The sequence below is a fragment of the Macrobrachium nipponense genome, chromosome 3 (assembly GCF_015104395.2).
Source record: "Macrobrachium nipponense isolate FS-2020 chromosome 3, ASM1510439v2, whole genome shotgun sequence".
NCBI classification, from domain to species: Eukaryota; Metazoa; Arthropoda; class Malacostraca; order Decapoda; family Palaemonidae; genus Macrobrachium; species Macrobrachium nipponense.
The window spans coordinates 93,646,141-93,662,103 of NC_087202.1; the positions used below are offsets into that span (position 1 = coordinate 93,646,141).

General features: G+C 42.9%; 2 protein-coding genes across 2 annotated transcripts in view; one reads left to right on the forward strand and one right to left on the reverse strand.

The window, feature by feature from the left end:
• The window catches only part of LOC135221891 (uncharacterized), a 31,437-nt gene extending 20,325 nt beyond the window's left edge, over positions 1-11,112 (reverse strand). The window contains exon 1 of the mRNA XM_064259868.1: positions 10,840-11,112. The gene's annotated coding sequence lies outside the window, so the exon portion shown is untranslated. The remainder of the gene's footprint in view (positions 1-10,839) is intronic.
• LOC135221892 (methylmalonyl-CoA mutase, mitochondrial-like) overlaps positions 1-15,963 on the forward strand; it is a 169,835-nt gene that overhangs the window by 130,079 nt on the left and 23,793 nt on the right. Inside the window, exon 15 of the mRNA XM_064259869.1 lies at positions 13,855-13,927. Within this exon, the coding sequence (XP_064115939.1) occupies positions 13,855-13,927 (73 nt within the window). The remainder of the gene's footprint in view (positions 1-13,854; positions 13,928-15,963) is intronic.

The following is a 15,963-nucleotide window of genomic DNA, read 5'->3' on the forward strand; positions in this document are numbered from 1 at the left end:
TTTACTTAGGAGACTCATCCTAAGGTAGGGATGGAAGTCCTGTCTTGCTGGCTGAGAATGGAACCCGGGATGCCAGGACCCGGGCTTATAGCTTGGGGTCGCGGATCCTTCACCCCGTGAGCCATGGTAAATGCAACCTGATGGCTGATGGCCTGGGTATCAAAGGCATGAGCGTAGAACCCTCTCTAACAACCAAAACCAGGCTATATAATCATAACGGGTTTGTTGGGTTGCAACACACACCCCCTCAGAAACAAATGTCGAGAGTGACTTGTGTGTGTCTACAGAAAAACCACTAGTCGGACATGGAATGTTTACCAGTATTGAAATCAGTGCTGGAGAACGGGTTTTGATGCTGTGGCCCCAAGTAAGGGGAAAAGGTGAAAAGGAAATAGGCCAGTCATACTCTCACATCACCCCCAGCAGGATACGGAACGTTGATCCTCGATTCGATACTTCTGACCTCTGAGGGCATGGAGGCAGCTTAACCACTTGCTGAGCGGCTACCACGGGACCAAGGTCACTTCTGTCAAGTAGCTGTGGGTACAGTCTCTAAGGGGAAGGTGGAAGGGCAAGACTATGTGCCAGCTTCCATCACCTGGATAACAGAGGTTCTTCTTGAAGGCAAGCGATGTGCTCATTCCATGCACATCATGAGCCTTCACTTGTCTGGTACCAGCAAGTGGAGAAGAGGGAGGGGAGAGGGTATGGCAAATCATCGCTTGAATCCAATGTGAAATGGTATTCCTCGTAAACCTCTTCTTTGACGAGCCTGTACTTACAAAGAGATGTTGTAAGGTGGGTCCAGTAGAGCTGGTCCATTGGAGATAGTGCCTCAGTGTTCTCACAGGACAGAGAAGTAGCTCATCTGGGTCTTCGGTTGCTTTGCTCAGGCTCACAACCTGGAATGAAGAAAACCAAGAATCGACCTGGGCCGGATTCTGGGTTTTCGCAACAAGCTCAGGGACGAAGCTGAAGCAGGCATTGGTGCAGCACTCAGTATGAGCGACAGTATAGGCTAGGCCATGACGCTCGCTGACTCACTTGGAGGAAGCAAGGGCGAGAAGAAAAACCATTTTCTGGGAGAGATCCCTATCAGATGCCAGGGATAACTGTTCATACGGAGCTCTCTTCAAAGGCCTGAGGACAGCAACGATGTCCCAGGGAGGAGGCTTTGCCAATACTGGAGTGCAACCCTGTTCAAAGTTTCATATGAGCATAGAGAGTTCCTCTGAGGAAGAGAGATTGATTCCCTTCAGTCTGAGGACTTGGCTCAAGGCTGAACAATAGCCTTTTACCGCCGATACCGAAGGGAGCTTCTCTCTCTGGAGGTAGAGTAAGAAGTCGGCAATCAAGGGGATAGAGGCTCTGAGAGCAGAACGGCCTCTCTGACGACACCAACCACAGTAGATGGCCCACATGGTCTGATAGACAGACGTTGAGGACTTCCTGAGGTATCCTGACATTGCTGTTGCAGCCTCTCGCAAAAAGCCTTTCGCTGTGAGGAGGTGCTGGATAACCTCCATGCGTGAAGATGTAAAATGCTCACCACGTTGTGGAAGATCCTCACATGTGGTTGGCATAGGAGGTCGAGGAGTGGCAGAAGCATTCTCGGAGTCTCTACCAGCAGAAGTAGAAGGTCTGGGTACCATTCTACGTGAGGCCATTTCGGCGCTACTACGTCATGGCCAGGGAAGGTGTGGATCACACTTGATTCAACACCTCCCTGATCAGACAAAATGGCGGAAAAGCATAGATGTCAAGGGCGTCCCAGGGGTGGTGGAACGCATCCCTAAACACCGCCGCCGGATCTGGGACTGGAGAGCAGTAAATCGGTAACTTCTGATTTAGAGCGGTAGCAAACAGGTTGGGGAACCCCACAAAGTCGAGACTTTGTTCGCTATCCAAGGAGCCAAAGTCCATTCGGAGCCAACGATCTGTGTCCTCCTGCTCAGATTGTCTGCCATGATGTTCTGTTTGCCTGGAATGAACCAAGCTGTCAACCCAACCAAGTTGAGAGCTGGCTATTTGTGAATCTGCACTGCTAGTTGGCATAGGTGCAAAGACACGGTACCGCCTTGACAGTTCACATATGCCACTATGGTGGTATTGTCACTCATCAGTGCCACCGAGTGACCTATCAGAAGAGAGCTGAAGTGCTGGAGTGCCAGGTAGGCAGCTCAAATTTCCAGCATGTTGATATGATCTTGATGTTCCTGATCGGACCATAGGCCCAAAGCAAGGTGTTGCAGTAGGTGTGCGCCCCATCCTTCCTGGGATGCGTCCGTAAACAGGAGCAGATTGGGTGGACGAGACTGGAGAGGAGAGCCCCTCAACAGGTTCGTGTCGTCCAGCCACCACTCTAGATCGGAGCGCATGTTCTCCACAGGGATTAGTTTATGAGGAGAATCGTGACTTTGCGACCAACAATTCTTCTGACCCCACTGAAAGGATCGAAGGTGCATCTGACCGTTTGGAACAAGACGTTCCAGCGAGGCCAGATGTCCCAGCAACTGTTGCCACTGATGTGCAAGCACCTGGGACTGCCAAAGGAAGGGCAGAGCGACACTTTAGAAATATTCATCTTTCCGGTGTTGGAAAGGCTTTCCCTGCAATGGTGTCAAGGATCATACCGAGATACACCAGTCGTTGAGAGGGCTCTAGAGAGGATTTCTTGCGGTTCACCATGATCCCTAGATTGTGACAAAACACCAGAACCTTGTCTCGGTGGAGACGAAGCAGTTCCATTGAGGGTGCCAGTATCAGCCAATCGTCTAGGTAACGCAACGGACGAATGCCCTGGCGATGAGCCCATGTCGACACTAGGGTGAAAACCTGAGTGCAGACTTGCGGAGCTGTGGAGAGACCAAAACTTAGGACCTTGAATCGGAACACTGTCCGCTACAAGACAAAGATACTTCCTGGACAATGGATAGATTGGGATCTGGAAGTATGCATCTTTTAGGTCGATTGTCACCATGTAATCCAGAGGACGAATGGCCTGTCTGACCGTGCTGGGGGTCTCCATCTTGAATGGGGTTTGCTGAACGAACTCGTTCAGGGCTGAGAGGTCGATGACCGGTCTCCAGCCACCTTCTTTACAAGAAAGAGTCGACTGAAGAAGCTTAGAGACTCCTCGAGGACCTCCTCGAGAGCATCCTTCCCCAGCATGTCCTGACGATAGGATGATGACGGCTTCAGGGGTCAAATCAGAGGAGGGGGAGAGTTGATGAACAGGATGCGATTACTCGTGTCGGAGGACAGTCAGCATCCAATCCTCCGCCCCATGGTACTGCCACCTTGTCCATCTGGCTTGCAGGCATCCCCCAACAGGTGGCAGAGTGGGGGGAAGTGCCCTCCTCACTGATTGCGGTGGACTCTCTTCCTTTTGCTGCGCTTGCCTTGCCCAACCCTGGTCGAAAAGGGCTGCTGAGAAACCCTCCTAGATGGAGAGCCAGGGCGACGTCGAGCAGAAACAGCAGGAGGTTGGGGCCAACAGAAGGATGCTGCACAGTGCAGCAAAGAATCCAGGCTTGCTCTCCTGAAGTTTCCGATCACCTTGTTTACATCCAAAGATGGAAAGAGGGTGAATCCCTGAAGTGAGGCATTCCGCAGGTCAGTCACATCCTGAGGGTCCACAGCTCAATCAAGCCTCGATGAGACGGCATCCCTGTGCTTCAGCACCAGGTTGGCCCAGAGGTTGGCAAGCTGATGGACTAAGAACTCCATAGCTTTACCTCCTGACAAAACAAGGTCATGGAGCTGACGGGCCATGTCCACTTGCTTGTCAGACCGTTGTGGAGTCTCACAGGTGGCAAGAAAGCCCACTGTGCCACCCCAAAAGTCCAACCATGAAGCTGCTTGCAACACCGCCATTGTGGTTTGTTCGAGCTGCGACATCTCCTGGGAAGAGAGCGTTGATGTTCGGTGTTGCAGTGTCTGGAGTGAAACTCAAGGTGCCGATGACGTTATCATCAGATTTATGGGTAAGGGTGAAGTCTCAGCCTCTTGGGCCACAGTACTTCCTCTGCTTCTGGAAAGCAGAGGAAGTAGCTTATAGAGGACCAAGATGCCCACTGCGAATCCTTCCTTGCTGAAACTTGTCTATTGACTTGGTCAGAGCCTCCCTTGTCAGGGATGACAAGGGCAGCTCAAACCGTGACCGAGCACCCCGGGGGGGCGCGACAAAGAAGGCCGACTGCTGTCATACGGCCTTTCGGAGAAGTAGTTGGAAGGTGGTTTCAGCTGCTGCATCTTCCGGAACAGCTGGTTCCGGAAGGCAGCCAGCTGAATCGTCAGTTGCCTCGTGAAAATCATCCTCCCTCTGCATTGACGCACCCTGGCGTGAATGAGAGGGGTCCCGTCTTGAAGAAGAAGGTCGAGTCTCTAGTTGTTCATGAAGGGTGGCAGAAGGTCCGGGAGCCGAGGCCCCCAGAGCCACAGGAGCCCTTGGGGGCTTGGAATCATGAGAGCGATTCTTCGCTGCCTTCCAAAGGTCTTTATGTCCCCGTCAGACAGTCCCTTGCAAGAAGGGGGAAGGTGGAGTTGGAGGATGCCTTTCTGCTTCTGGCAAAGCTGGAGGAGAGAGGGGAGATGGAGCCCTCTCTGCAAGCACTGTTGGAGCCCTGTCAGGAGGATCTCGGCTGGGTTCGAACTCGATGGGCAAGATATGATATTTTTCTACAAGGGAACGAGCCCTTGGAGATCAAGAACCTTGAGAGGTTGGAGGTCTGGACTTGTAAGGAGTCGTCATGGGATGCCTGCTTCCAGAGCGCCTCTCGCCTGAAGTTGAGCACTCGTGGCAGTGTAGGGAGAGTAAATCCCTTTAACTGCTCTCCTTCTCAAGAGGAATCGGAAGGGGGGCTGGAAGGTCATAAGAAGGAGGAGCCCGCTTGTGGCCTTGTTCTTGAGGAAGAGAAGGGGAACAACAACCTCTGATCAATGGTGAAAGCTGATATGACTGCCTTTTGGAAGGCTGGGTTGCAGCTTTACAAGGATCCCGAGGTGATGGGACCTCTGGAGGAGCAGCAGACAATGGAAGTTCCGAGGACAGGTACTGTACTCAGACGTCTCTGTTTTCTGTCCGGAAACATTAAAAAAAACAGAGGAAAAAGGTTTTACAGGTGCGTGTGTATCTGCAGGAGCAAGAGTGTGTCAGTGTGGGCGTGCACACAAGTTCTGAATACGCATAAGAGCGTGCAGGCGAATGGCATGGAAATTGGCGTGCGGGAGAATGCCTATAGCCGCATGCATTAGAATGAGCTGGAGAGTGTTGATGCTCTACAGGTGAAATTGCGCATCTTGTTGTGTGTGTAGACAAAGAAGAGCGTTCTGAAGGAGTGCGTCTGGGGCGTAATACTGGAGACCAAGAGCGCCTGCTGGTGTGTTTAGAAAAATTCTCTGGTGACGTGCGTTAGCGTGCATGGGCAGTAGGGTGTCTCGGTGAGCGCTTACTCTGTTGCTGAGGCAACAGTGAAGCAACGCATTACAGGTGAGCGCTGTCTAAAGGACGCATGCGCAATGATGCGTGCTGTCGGAGCACTCTGTCCAGGAGTAACACGGTGCGCATCAGGAAGTAGTTCTCACTGTATTGCCGCACGCATTGGTGTAGATGGGGGTGCGTTGTACCGGAGAGGGAGACATTTTCTTTGCGACCTCTCTCCAATGAAGGTTCCTGTGCACATGCTGAAGCATCACGCACTGCAGGGAGCGTTCAATTAGCGAAGCCTCCTGTGCGTATGCCATAGCATCGCTCATTGCGAAGGAGAGTAAATCCAACAAATGCTCCTTTGTGCATGCCATAGCATCGCACATTGTGGAGGAGAGTAAATACAACTAACGCTCCTTTGTGCGTACCTTAGCATCGCACAAAGATGAGGAGCTTACGCATGAAGGTCTGGTAGTTCTTAAAGGAGAGTGCGCGTCAGCACGTCTCTGAGAGGAGTCTTTACTACTTCTCTGAGAGTCACTGCTGGCTCTTGAAGAAGGTATGTCAGGAGGAGTCCAAGGACCTTGTCCAGGGACAAGGCGAAGTTGCAGGGCCCGCAACCCCAAGGGCGGGCAGACAGGAGGACGGACCTGGTCAGCGTCGAAAAGAGCCTCCTCAGGGCAGGGCTCTGGGGGGCTGTGCCGCAGAGGGAAGGGCGTCTTCCCAGGGGAGAGTGCCGACAAAAGTCTCTCCTTCGACGGCAGACCAGGAAGTCCAATGAAGGTCACAAAACACAAAGGGCATCGTTAACACGTACTGAAAAACAAGGCTCATCCTTAGAAGGGCCAGGCCTTCCCGTTTCACCAGGGGAAACTAGCAGGTCTCGCTCTTTCAAAGGCTGGCCAGAAGTTAATTTGTCGCTCATATGTGCTTCACTCACGGAGGAGTGAGACGCCAAAGGTCCCGAAGGACGAGTGTCGGACGAGGAAGCAGAAGGTCTAGGTCGTTTAGTCTTCGAGGAAGAACTCGAAGGCGAAGAATCCCTTTTCTTCTTCTTACTTCGCCGCCGGCGATACTCAACCCACAGCAGGCGACCAGGTACGACACTCCTCACAAGGGGATTCCGATGTACAGGAATGCCCCCTGCAAGAAGGACAAAGGGAGTGAGGGTTTCTATCAATCCTGCTCATGAAAGTCCCACGCCTACGGCCCGGGACACCAGGGCAGGAACGCATAACCATATTATCAGACATACTTGCATTCACCTAGAAAGAGAAAAAGAATGTTATGAATAATTTCAACAAGCCAGTGAAAGCGTAAGAGAGTCTTTCCTCTGCTGGCTGTAATCAAAGTGACGACTCAGTGAGCTAGTGGGGAGGCGGTGCTTCCCCACTGCCGGGCAGGTAACTACCGGCCCGGTAGTTACTACCTCGTTATATAAAAGAATGTATTAGCCGGTAGTTTCAGCTAAGCTGCAATCTATCCTTAGTAAAGGATGGAAGGTTTGTATATGGTGTAGGAACAATTACATATTCGCTGTATTTTTTTATGAAAAATATCTACAAATTACTGTATTTTCATATCAGTTTTATGATTAAATGCACTTTTTGTGATAAAACTATTAAAAAACCAAGTAATAAGCATTTTTAGTTTTTTTTTTTTGAGTTTGAACTAACAAAATAGGCAGTTTGAACTAACAAAATAGGCAGTTCTTAACATTTTTATAGAGGTTCTAAGTATTCACGGATTCTAGCTATTTGCAAGATCATTCAGTGCCCAAAAGGAAATTGTGGGTAAGAAGGTTTGAAAGGTGTATCAGGATGAAAACCTCACAGTTGCACTAGGAAACAGTTGTTACGAGAGGGAGGATAACAAGTTGGAAAGAAAGAGAACTTGAGTGGAGGTAGTATATACAGCAAAGGAATCAAAGGGGTTGCAGCTAGGGGCCAAAGGGACACTGCAATGAACCTCAAGTAATGTGTGCAGTGCACCACATGAGACAAAAGTAGGTGAGCAGAAAGAGTGCAGCTCAGGCATCCACAGTTTTTGCTTATCCCTCCATTATTTGAGCAGCTTGGGGGAGAATAATGAGAACAGAACCAGTACGAAAGCTAGGGTCAACATTAAGAGTTGGCAAAAAGATGAATAAGCACTCAATTTACAGGCACAGATGTAAACCAGAGTTCAGGAAATCATGAAAGCTGTCAATCAGCCAAGTCAAAGTACTATAGTGAAGCTTTAACAGCAGGAAGTCAAAAAGTCCAGTACCTCACTGATGTCTTGACTTGAGGGTGGTCTAGGCATTAATCACATCTATATCTGTAACTGAAGATGCTCATATATATACTGTGAAACTTATATGCTTGTACTTTAGTAGGAACAACATGATTTTAAACTAAACTACTTAGAATTATTACAGTTAGATAAAGCTGATAGGTAAGTGTCTGTAGGATTCTTGGTGTTAATAAGATTATAGAAAAATAATTTATTTTATAGAAAAATAATTCATTTTAAAGTTTCTTTAAAAATACATAACCAATTTTGATTATGACAGGGAGATGTATTTTTCTATTAACAAAAAATCTTTATTGTACTTCCTGTTGCATTACTTGATCAGGAGACTGTCCCCTAAACTCCACAGTGGTCACAGTTTAACTCTTTTAAGACTGATGACTTCATATTCTCAACCATTAAGATTCTGATATTGTCTATATATAACTTCAGCTAACTTTAACTAGTCTTTGTGACTAATTTTGTTGTTTTGTGTTTGAATATACAGTCATGTACAGGTATTCAGCTTAAAAATCACACCATAACTCCCATCATACAATGAAAAATAAATGTACAGCAAATATTACTAAGCCAGTGAGCAGTTAGTGTGATTTACCATGACCAGATTTGGGACCACCCCTAGCCCCCTAGACTCTCAAGAGGGTCAGTGTTGTACAATGGCCGTATATATTACATAAAATTCAGTTTTCCCAGAATTGACTAATGAAATAATTTATGAGTTGGTTAAGATCTAAAAAGTTTTGAATAGGTAAGCAAAAATTAATTTTCATTATATCCCATAAACACTTGTCTATTTGTAGCCCCATCCCATAAACACTTGTCTATTTGTAGCCCCATCAGCTTTATAACTTAAGGCAGCTTTCCGTCTAGATAACTTGGTTACAGATTCTATGAGAGCAAAGGGTTAGGAATGAATGGGTAGGATGCTCATAGGATATTTATAGGTTATTTTAAAGAGTTTTGCCAGAGCAGTCTCCTCAGTTGGAAATGGTTATTTGCTCTAACAAATAGAATAAGGCTAAGCACCAAAATTGAGCAAGATTTCAGAAACAATGGAATATAAAGTAGCCAAACAGAACCATCCTCAAAAGTTGTAGGTAGGTAAGCATAAAGTTTAAAGTACTATGTAAGTTGGGGAGAGGGTTCAGAAAAGACACTACCCCCTTTGCCAGTTTCTCTGACAGTTTATTTTTCAATTGCTCATCTCACCATTGTAGTTGCTACAATTCACTCATTTTGTGTATCCAAATAAAAAAAAAATCCAGTTTCTAAGTATCTGTGCTGATTACAGTTTTGAAAAAATTCTTCAGTCACTGTTTGGAAACCCTCAGCCTAGTTAAGGTTTTGCATAACAGGTTGGATTAAGAAAAATTTATTCCATTTAAATAACCAATATATTCCCTGAGTGCCCCTCCCCCCCATCCCAATGAAATTATGTTATTCTAAATTTGGTTATTCTTTTTTGAATTTGGGCTTATTTCCAGTCAAGGTTCATTTGAAATAACTAAAGCCTAATTTTACCCTTGTATTTTATTATACTTGACACTGTAACAGTCATATTAGTCAAGATTAGTCAGATGGCATAACTAGCCTACCATATTAGATTTTTCAGAAATTAAACACAACAGACAAGCAATTAACTTATGGCTTAGTATATGTGAAGGCTAAAATAACCAGACTCTCAGCTTAACAGAGGATACTAAAAAATCACAGAAAGATACAACCACAAGTTATAAACTAATTAAATAATGTGTGATTTGCCATACGTTTCTTACCAGTAGCAATTTTAACAATACTAGTAAATATTAAGTAAAAGATGGTCATTTTTGCCTTTATCTTTTATGGAAATCGAGAAACAGGTTATTAATAACTGCTGCATTCACTAAATAATATAGAAAAACTTTGGGATTTTTCAGTCTCAATTCATGTGGACAACAAACAGCACTTGCATGGCTTCTTTCTGCTATATTTTTCTTCATAGGTTATATGATCTCTTGTCTCAGTAAGTCTTACATCCCTTTATACGCATAAATATTATATATATTCTATCTATATATATATATATATATATATATATATATATATATCCTATATATTATATATATCTGATTTCTTATTTCACACCTTTTCGTTCTGCTCTCACTGTTCCTTCTGTGCCAGCAAAATAGGTTGTACCAGCAACTTGTGTGTAAGGGAACAAAATTTTAAGCCTTTCAAACTTTGGTAACTTCATAATTGAATGTAGAGTAGACTTTATTTCTGTCATATACCAATATTACGCCAACTCAAAACTTAAAACCACCTTTTGGTAGATCGAAGCCAAAACTATCAAGTATTTTTTTCATTCAAGCAATTTCTTCCTGTTTGAACTGCAGTTTCCCTTAGTACATTTTCTGAAAATTTGCAATATTCAAAGGACCACAGTAAATAACCAAAGCTTTCACTGTATATCTGACCCTCAATAAAAAGTTAAGGTAAGCATTTTACAATACGTATTGGGTCGTGGCTAGGTAGTTAAGACCCTCTTTATTGGTTTATGTAAGGGTGCACCCATTAATTTTGCTATTACTGACAACACTACACTAGGTTAGGTAGGGAATTCCTTCATCCTAGGCCACTACCAAGCACCTTATATTTGGTTAAGTTATATGTCCGTCATATTTATTTGTCATGCTTACATTTCTAGAAATAATTTATGCATTTAAAACCAGTCGTGTTGCAGAAGTTCAGTTACTACTGCGGGTTTCCTCTACTGATAAACATTGGCATCCAAGGGGCGGGGGATTGTTGGACATGGGGTAGTAGAAATACAGAAATGTTTGGTTTACTCATGAAAAAGTGCTAAAAAGATAAATAAATAAAAAAAACCCGACTGTTTCACTTACATTGGTATTACTAATGTTCGCAGTTAGGTTACATTCTAGTCAATTTTAAAGTTCACTAGCCTATAGCCTAGTCAACCCTGTCTGACTACGTGAGGCCAAGACAGCTGTCTACAATATTGTTCATCTAAAAAAAAGGACCATCAAGGAAATGTTGACCGGCATCAATAGCTCTATAATATAGTTATGTGCTCAAGATGTGCCTAGGCCGCCAAGTCACCTAAACATAAGCCGTACCTTTTTGTTTGCGGAATTGCCTAACTATTTGGGGGAGTGACATTCGGTGTTAGTTCTCTGGAATGCCTCTTCGCGTGACATCTAGAGCCTGTTTAGTTTGTAACTTTTGACATGAATATGAAGTCTCGTTGACTCAATATAAGAGGTAGTTCAGCCAGGCACTTGAACAGTAGTTTGCAATCTTAATCGGTATTACCAACTAAACTGGTCATTGTTTTGGTTACAATGGTGTCCTTTTTTTTATTTATCATTACAACTATGTTAACTGTAGTTAACATTTCATGTGACAAGGATAACGGCAGGTTACATTTGGATTGCGGGTAAGCATCGCAATCGTTTGTGTTATGGTTAAGTAGGGGTACTTATTTTACAAGGTTGGCATGAAACTTCTACGCCACCTTGGCCTTGTTCAAAATGTGTGCATGGTTCGAGCGCTAAACTGTTTTGCACGCACGTTGAAGTGTTCGCTTTGTAACACCACAGAAGTAATTTTTATTTTATTTCCACGTTTGTTGGAATGTATATTAATTATTGCTATCTATCGCAGACTACGTATAGTTAAACCGTTAGCAAAGCTGTTGATTAACATTGTAACATTTGAGACTCGAATTCGTCCATATTACTTTGGTCTTTTGCGTTCCAGTTCTTACTGTTGTTTTTGAACGTTCCTAATTTTTTGGTTTTCTCGTTATGAGTATCACTGTATTATAAAAAAAAGACAAGCTTTTGCTTGTATTTATTAGTTTAAACGGGAGTTATTAATTTTTTTAGCCTTGTGTTCTCACCCACGTAATGTTAACCCTTACAAAGGTAAAATGGGTTAACATTTCTTAAGGTCTTTAGCCTTCAAATACCTTTTATTTCATGTAAGTATAATTGATTTTTTAGCAATAGTAAAATATTGAAGTTGTTACCGAAAAACAGTTCTGTTAAAAAACATATTTTGTTGTCGTGTAAAATCAACCCCCTGGGTTCGCTTCGACACCACTGATGTGGTAAGACATTAGATAGCAACTGGCGATGTAAATTTCTTCTAGTTCGTGTCGTAACATAGACTAACATTTTGATACATTATATTTTCTCTGTATAATTTTTGTTATCTTATTCGTTCTGATGCTGCAAAAACAGAAAACTTTTTAGATGTTCGTTATTCTTCAGTGCTGGCCGTACTGTAGTTTTTTCCACGGTTTAAATGCAATTCGTACTGACCAGTACTGATATTTGAAAGGGGTAGAGTAGCAGACTTTGAAAATTGGTAACAGTTAAATCATTCCTATGATATACAGTAGGTATCATCATATGTAGAATAACATACTACAGCAGATATGAAAACTCGGTCTCTTTTACTGTATAGAACACTTTCACAGCACCTCTGACGTCGAGAGGCTAATATTGAGTTATATGCTCCTATCTTCATTTCATTTCAAAGTTCCATTACCATTTCCTTAATATTTGTAAAATCTCATTTTATTTGCCACCACCCGGAATCAATATCCACGTCTACTATATCACTGCGTTCCTTACTAATTTGCTGGTCATTTGCCACACCCTGGATCGTTGATTCTATAGCAAGGCATTTGAATTCTCTGTGACCATACCAAACTCAATATTTACATATAGGCCCTAACCATACCTATGATGATGATAACACGTCGTGAAGTGATATCTGCCTCGCAAAAAACCGCACATTACACGCCTTCCATTTTAGCTGTAACTTATCTTGATTCTCAAATAGTGAGTCTTAACGCAAGTCTTAATATCTAGGCCACAGTTCTGTATGTAATGCCTAGTATTCTTATAACCTGATTTATCACAAATGCTTGAAGTCATGTCATCAGCATTCTGCATATTTTCAGATCTCGCAGATAAGTTATTAATGAGATTTTCACCTGACTTCATTTAATGTTTGGCCTATATTTTTGGATGAGCACTTATTCATATTTTTATAGAAGATTTGTCACTTCCAGATATGGGCAAATCATCTCTCTTTCTCTCAATTTCATAGTTCTTTATTAAATATTATTAAATATCTTTCAAATTTAATTACTACATATTTCTTCCTTTTAAATCAACTTTCAGCAACTAGGTCAAATTTTACCCCACAAAACCTGCTTCAACCTTTTTTTGTTTTTTCACCCCCTGAAATTCGCTCATTTGCAGGCTCAGTATTCATGATACTTTTTAGCATTTTAGAATTTGTTATGCCAGCCCTGGTCACTGCCTGTCGTATCTTAATGACGACGTCACCTTGCACATCTATAAACTTTACAAATATTATAGACTTGATAAACTGTCTGCCCTAGTCAGCTCCAATTTATCTTAACAATTTTCCTACTTATATTCCAAATAATCTTTCAGCGCTTTGCAATAATCAGCCAAACCCAGCCATTACGACAGTCGCGATCAAAAATCGCCAATTTTTGACATAGGCTTAAGTTACATTGATGGTGGAAGAATAGAATATATAGATTCGTTTAGGTATTTTGTAGTTAAAGTTGGGGATGATGTTTGAGTGGAAAATAGAGATGAATCTATGAATTTCTAAAGCAAGGAATGTAACGGGGTGTATACACAAGGTCTGAACCTTGTTGAAACAAAATTGGACAGTAGGGTGATTTCTAAAACTGCTCCTTTATAGACATGAATGTATATTGAATTCAAATTAAAGAAAATGGATGACATAAAATTTTTGTCATTTAAATGTGTAGTAAGGAGGATAGGTTGAGTGATAAATGTTTGGTTATAATAAGTATTGAAAATATTTTGACTGTCCAAAGATAGATAAATATTGTGATCAATGATTCATGTTTTTTTTACATGAGGTCAAAGATTATTTAAAACAGATTCTTAATTGTGCTGTTAAGGTTTAATATGCCTTACCATCTCTATACATGCTGAGGCGCCAAACATATATTTTTAGCAGTATTGTAGTTGTAGGAGTTTTAGTGAATTACCAAAATGGTAAAAGTTTCTTTTCAAGGAAAATGTGGATAACAAAATCATTTTCTTTTCTAGACTCCTGCAGAAGTGGCTCAGCAAGCTGTAGATGCAGATGTCCATGTTGTAGGAGCTTCTTCACTAGCTGCAGGTAGGTCTAATTCTTTGATATGGTTAATTTTTCATATGTTCATTTTAATGATTTTATAAAAGTTTATATTCCATCTACGGCATATTGCATGTAAGAAATTAAATCATTAGGGAATTTGGCTTTGAGAATGAACTTTATTTCAAATGGCACGTCATCCATAGAGTTTTTGCTATGACATGGACCCATGACTTATCCTTATTACTGCAGCTATGATTCTTTTTCTATACAAGGCTGCTGTCCGCAGTATTTGTTTTCCACCTTTGCCATTTAGCTAAAAACTGATATGTCAAACTTTAGGCATTTGGAAACTTTATTGGTTTGTTTTCTGCAAACAATATCTGTTTTAATTTAGGACGTTTTCTGCAGACACAGTGTCTGATATAATTAAGGACTAGTCCTCATCTGATGGCCAGTTTAAAAAGTTATATACCACATTTATTTATTTATTTATTTTTTGTTGATCTTAGTAATCTTTAATTGTATACAAGTAACTTACCAAGTAAATACTTAGTTAACAATTATGCTTGCATGAAAATTTGCAGTAATGCAACTGTTGCAAAAGTGAGGGGGGTGATAGGCCCCCCATTGGCATGGGAGCGATAGAAGCCAGCGTGTCATTCTATTTTATGCTGCATAACCAACAATATGTGGATCTCTGCACTCCTGCTTTCATGATTTGCTGGCTGTTCTATGCCAAAGTTGGTGATATACTCGCTTAGTTTTCTCAAGCTGTTACCTATTTTGGCTTGCTTTTACAATTAGCTTATTTTCTTTCATGTTTACTTATGTCAAATTTTAGTGCTTCCAGTCTTCGCTTTGTAGCAAGGTATGTAAGACTAGACTAAGTTTTGTTAAGATGCACATATCATGTGCATTCAGTGTAGGGGATACTTATGTTCGAGGGAGGTTAATTGTTCTGAATGCAAGGATTGGGATGATAGTACATGGAAGATGCTCAAGTCTCACCTTAATAAATTTGAGAATAGGGTTAGGAAGGCGGCTGCTCGTGCCAAAAGTAGGGCTTCTTTGAGTAAGCCTAAGACAGACTCCTGTCTGGCTCTTCCCCCTACCCCTAGACATAATCCCTCTCCTATCCTCAGTCCTTCTTCTGTTCCTCCGAATATCCAATGCTCAGCTCCCATTTAATCAGAAGATTAATTTAGTTGTAAGTTCAGTGTCGGAGATAGGGGCGTCCCTACCTGTTCTTATAGATAAGGTTGAGAAAGTTTCCTGCGATAAAGTGTCTAGTGATAGAATGTAAGTGATGTTAGTGGAGGTGGCGGCTTCCCGTCCTGTTGGTGCTCCTAGGCAAAGATCACTGTCCCACTCCCCTGCACCAAGAAGACATACCGGAGGTCCAAGGGAGGCTGGTAGGGTTTGCCCACGGGTTGCTGCCCCTCTGTCGATCCCAGGCTTTGACCAACTGCTGTTGGACAGGCATGTTGTTGTATGTCTGCTGCTTGTCGTTTAGCTTGGATTCAAACTCAAATCATGGGGGTCGTAGACGCTTCCTTGATTCATCCTAGCCATTGAAAAGGTACATGGATGACTCTGCTCCTACTTCTCCCCTACCGGTCAAGCATCACAAGGACACCATCGACAGTTCTGTCGTGCAGCAATGGTGTGGATCTTTCTGTTTTTGCCTCTGTTCAGTTGCCTGCACACCCATGGGATTCTCCTTTGTCATTCTCTCCCAAGGATTCAAAGTGCCATCTGAATCAAGACACTTGATTCACCCTCAGCAGTCCTCTCTTGGATGACAAGTTCTCGTCTTGGAATCAGACAACCACTCTCTTGCTCCCATCAAGGAACAACTGTCGCTCTTGAGCTTCATTAGGAAAGCTCCTCCCTTTAAGCCTGTTCAAGATTTGTCTTTATCACCAATCTCCTCAGAGAATGATGCGGATGCAGACCTAGACGCTTCACCACCCACAGTTTACAAGTCTCTTCTTCGTTTTCTTCTGGATAATTTTCCCTTCTTCACGCCAGCTACTCCATCTTCTCCTGCCTCCACCTTCCTATGGCTGGTGTTCAAG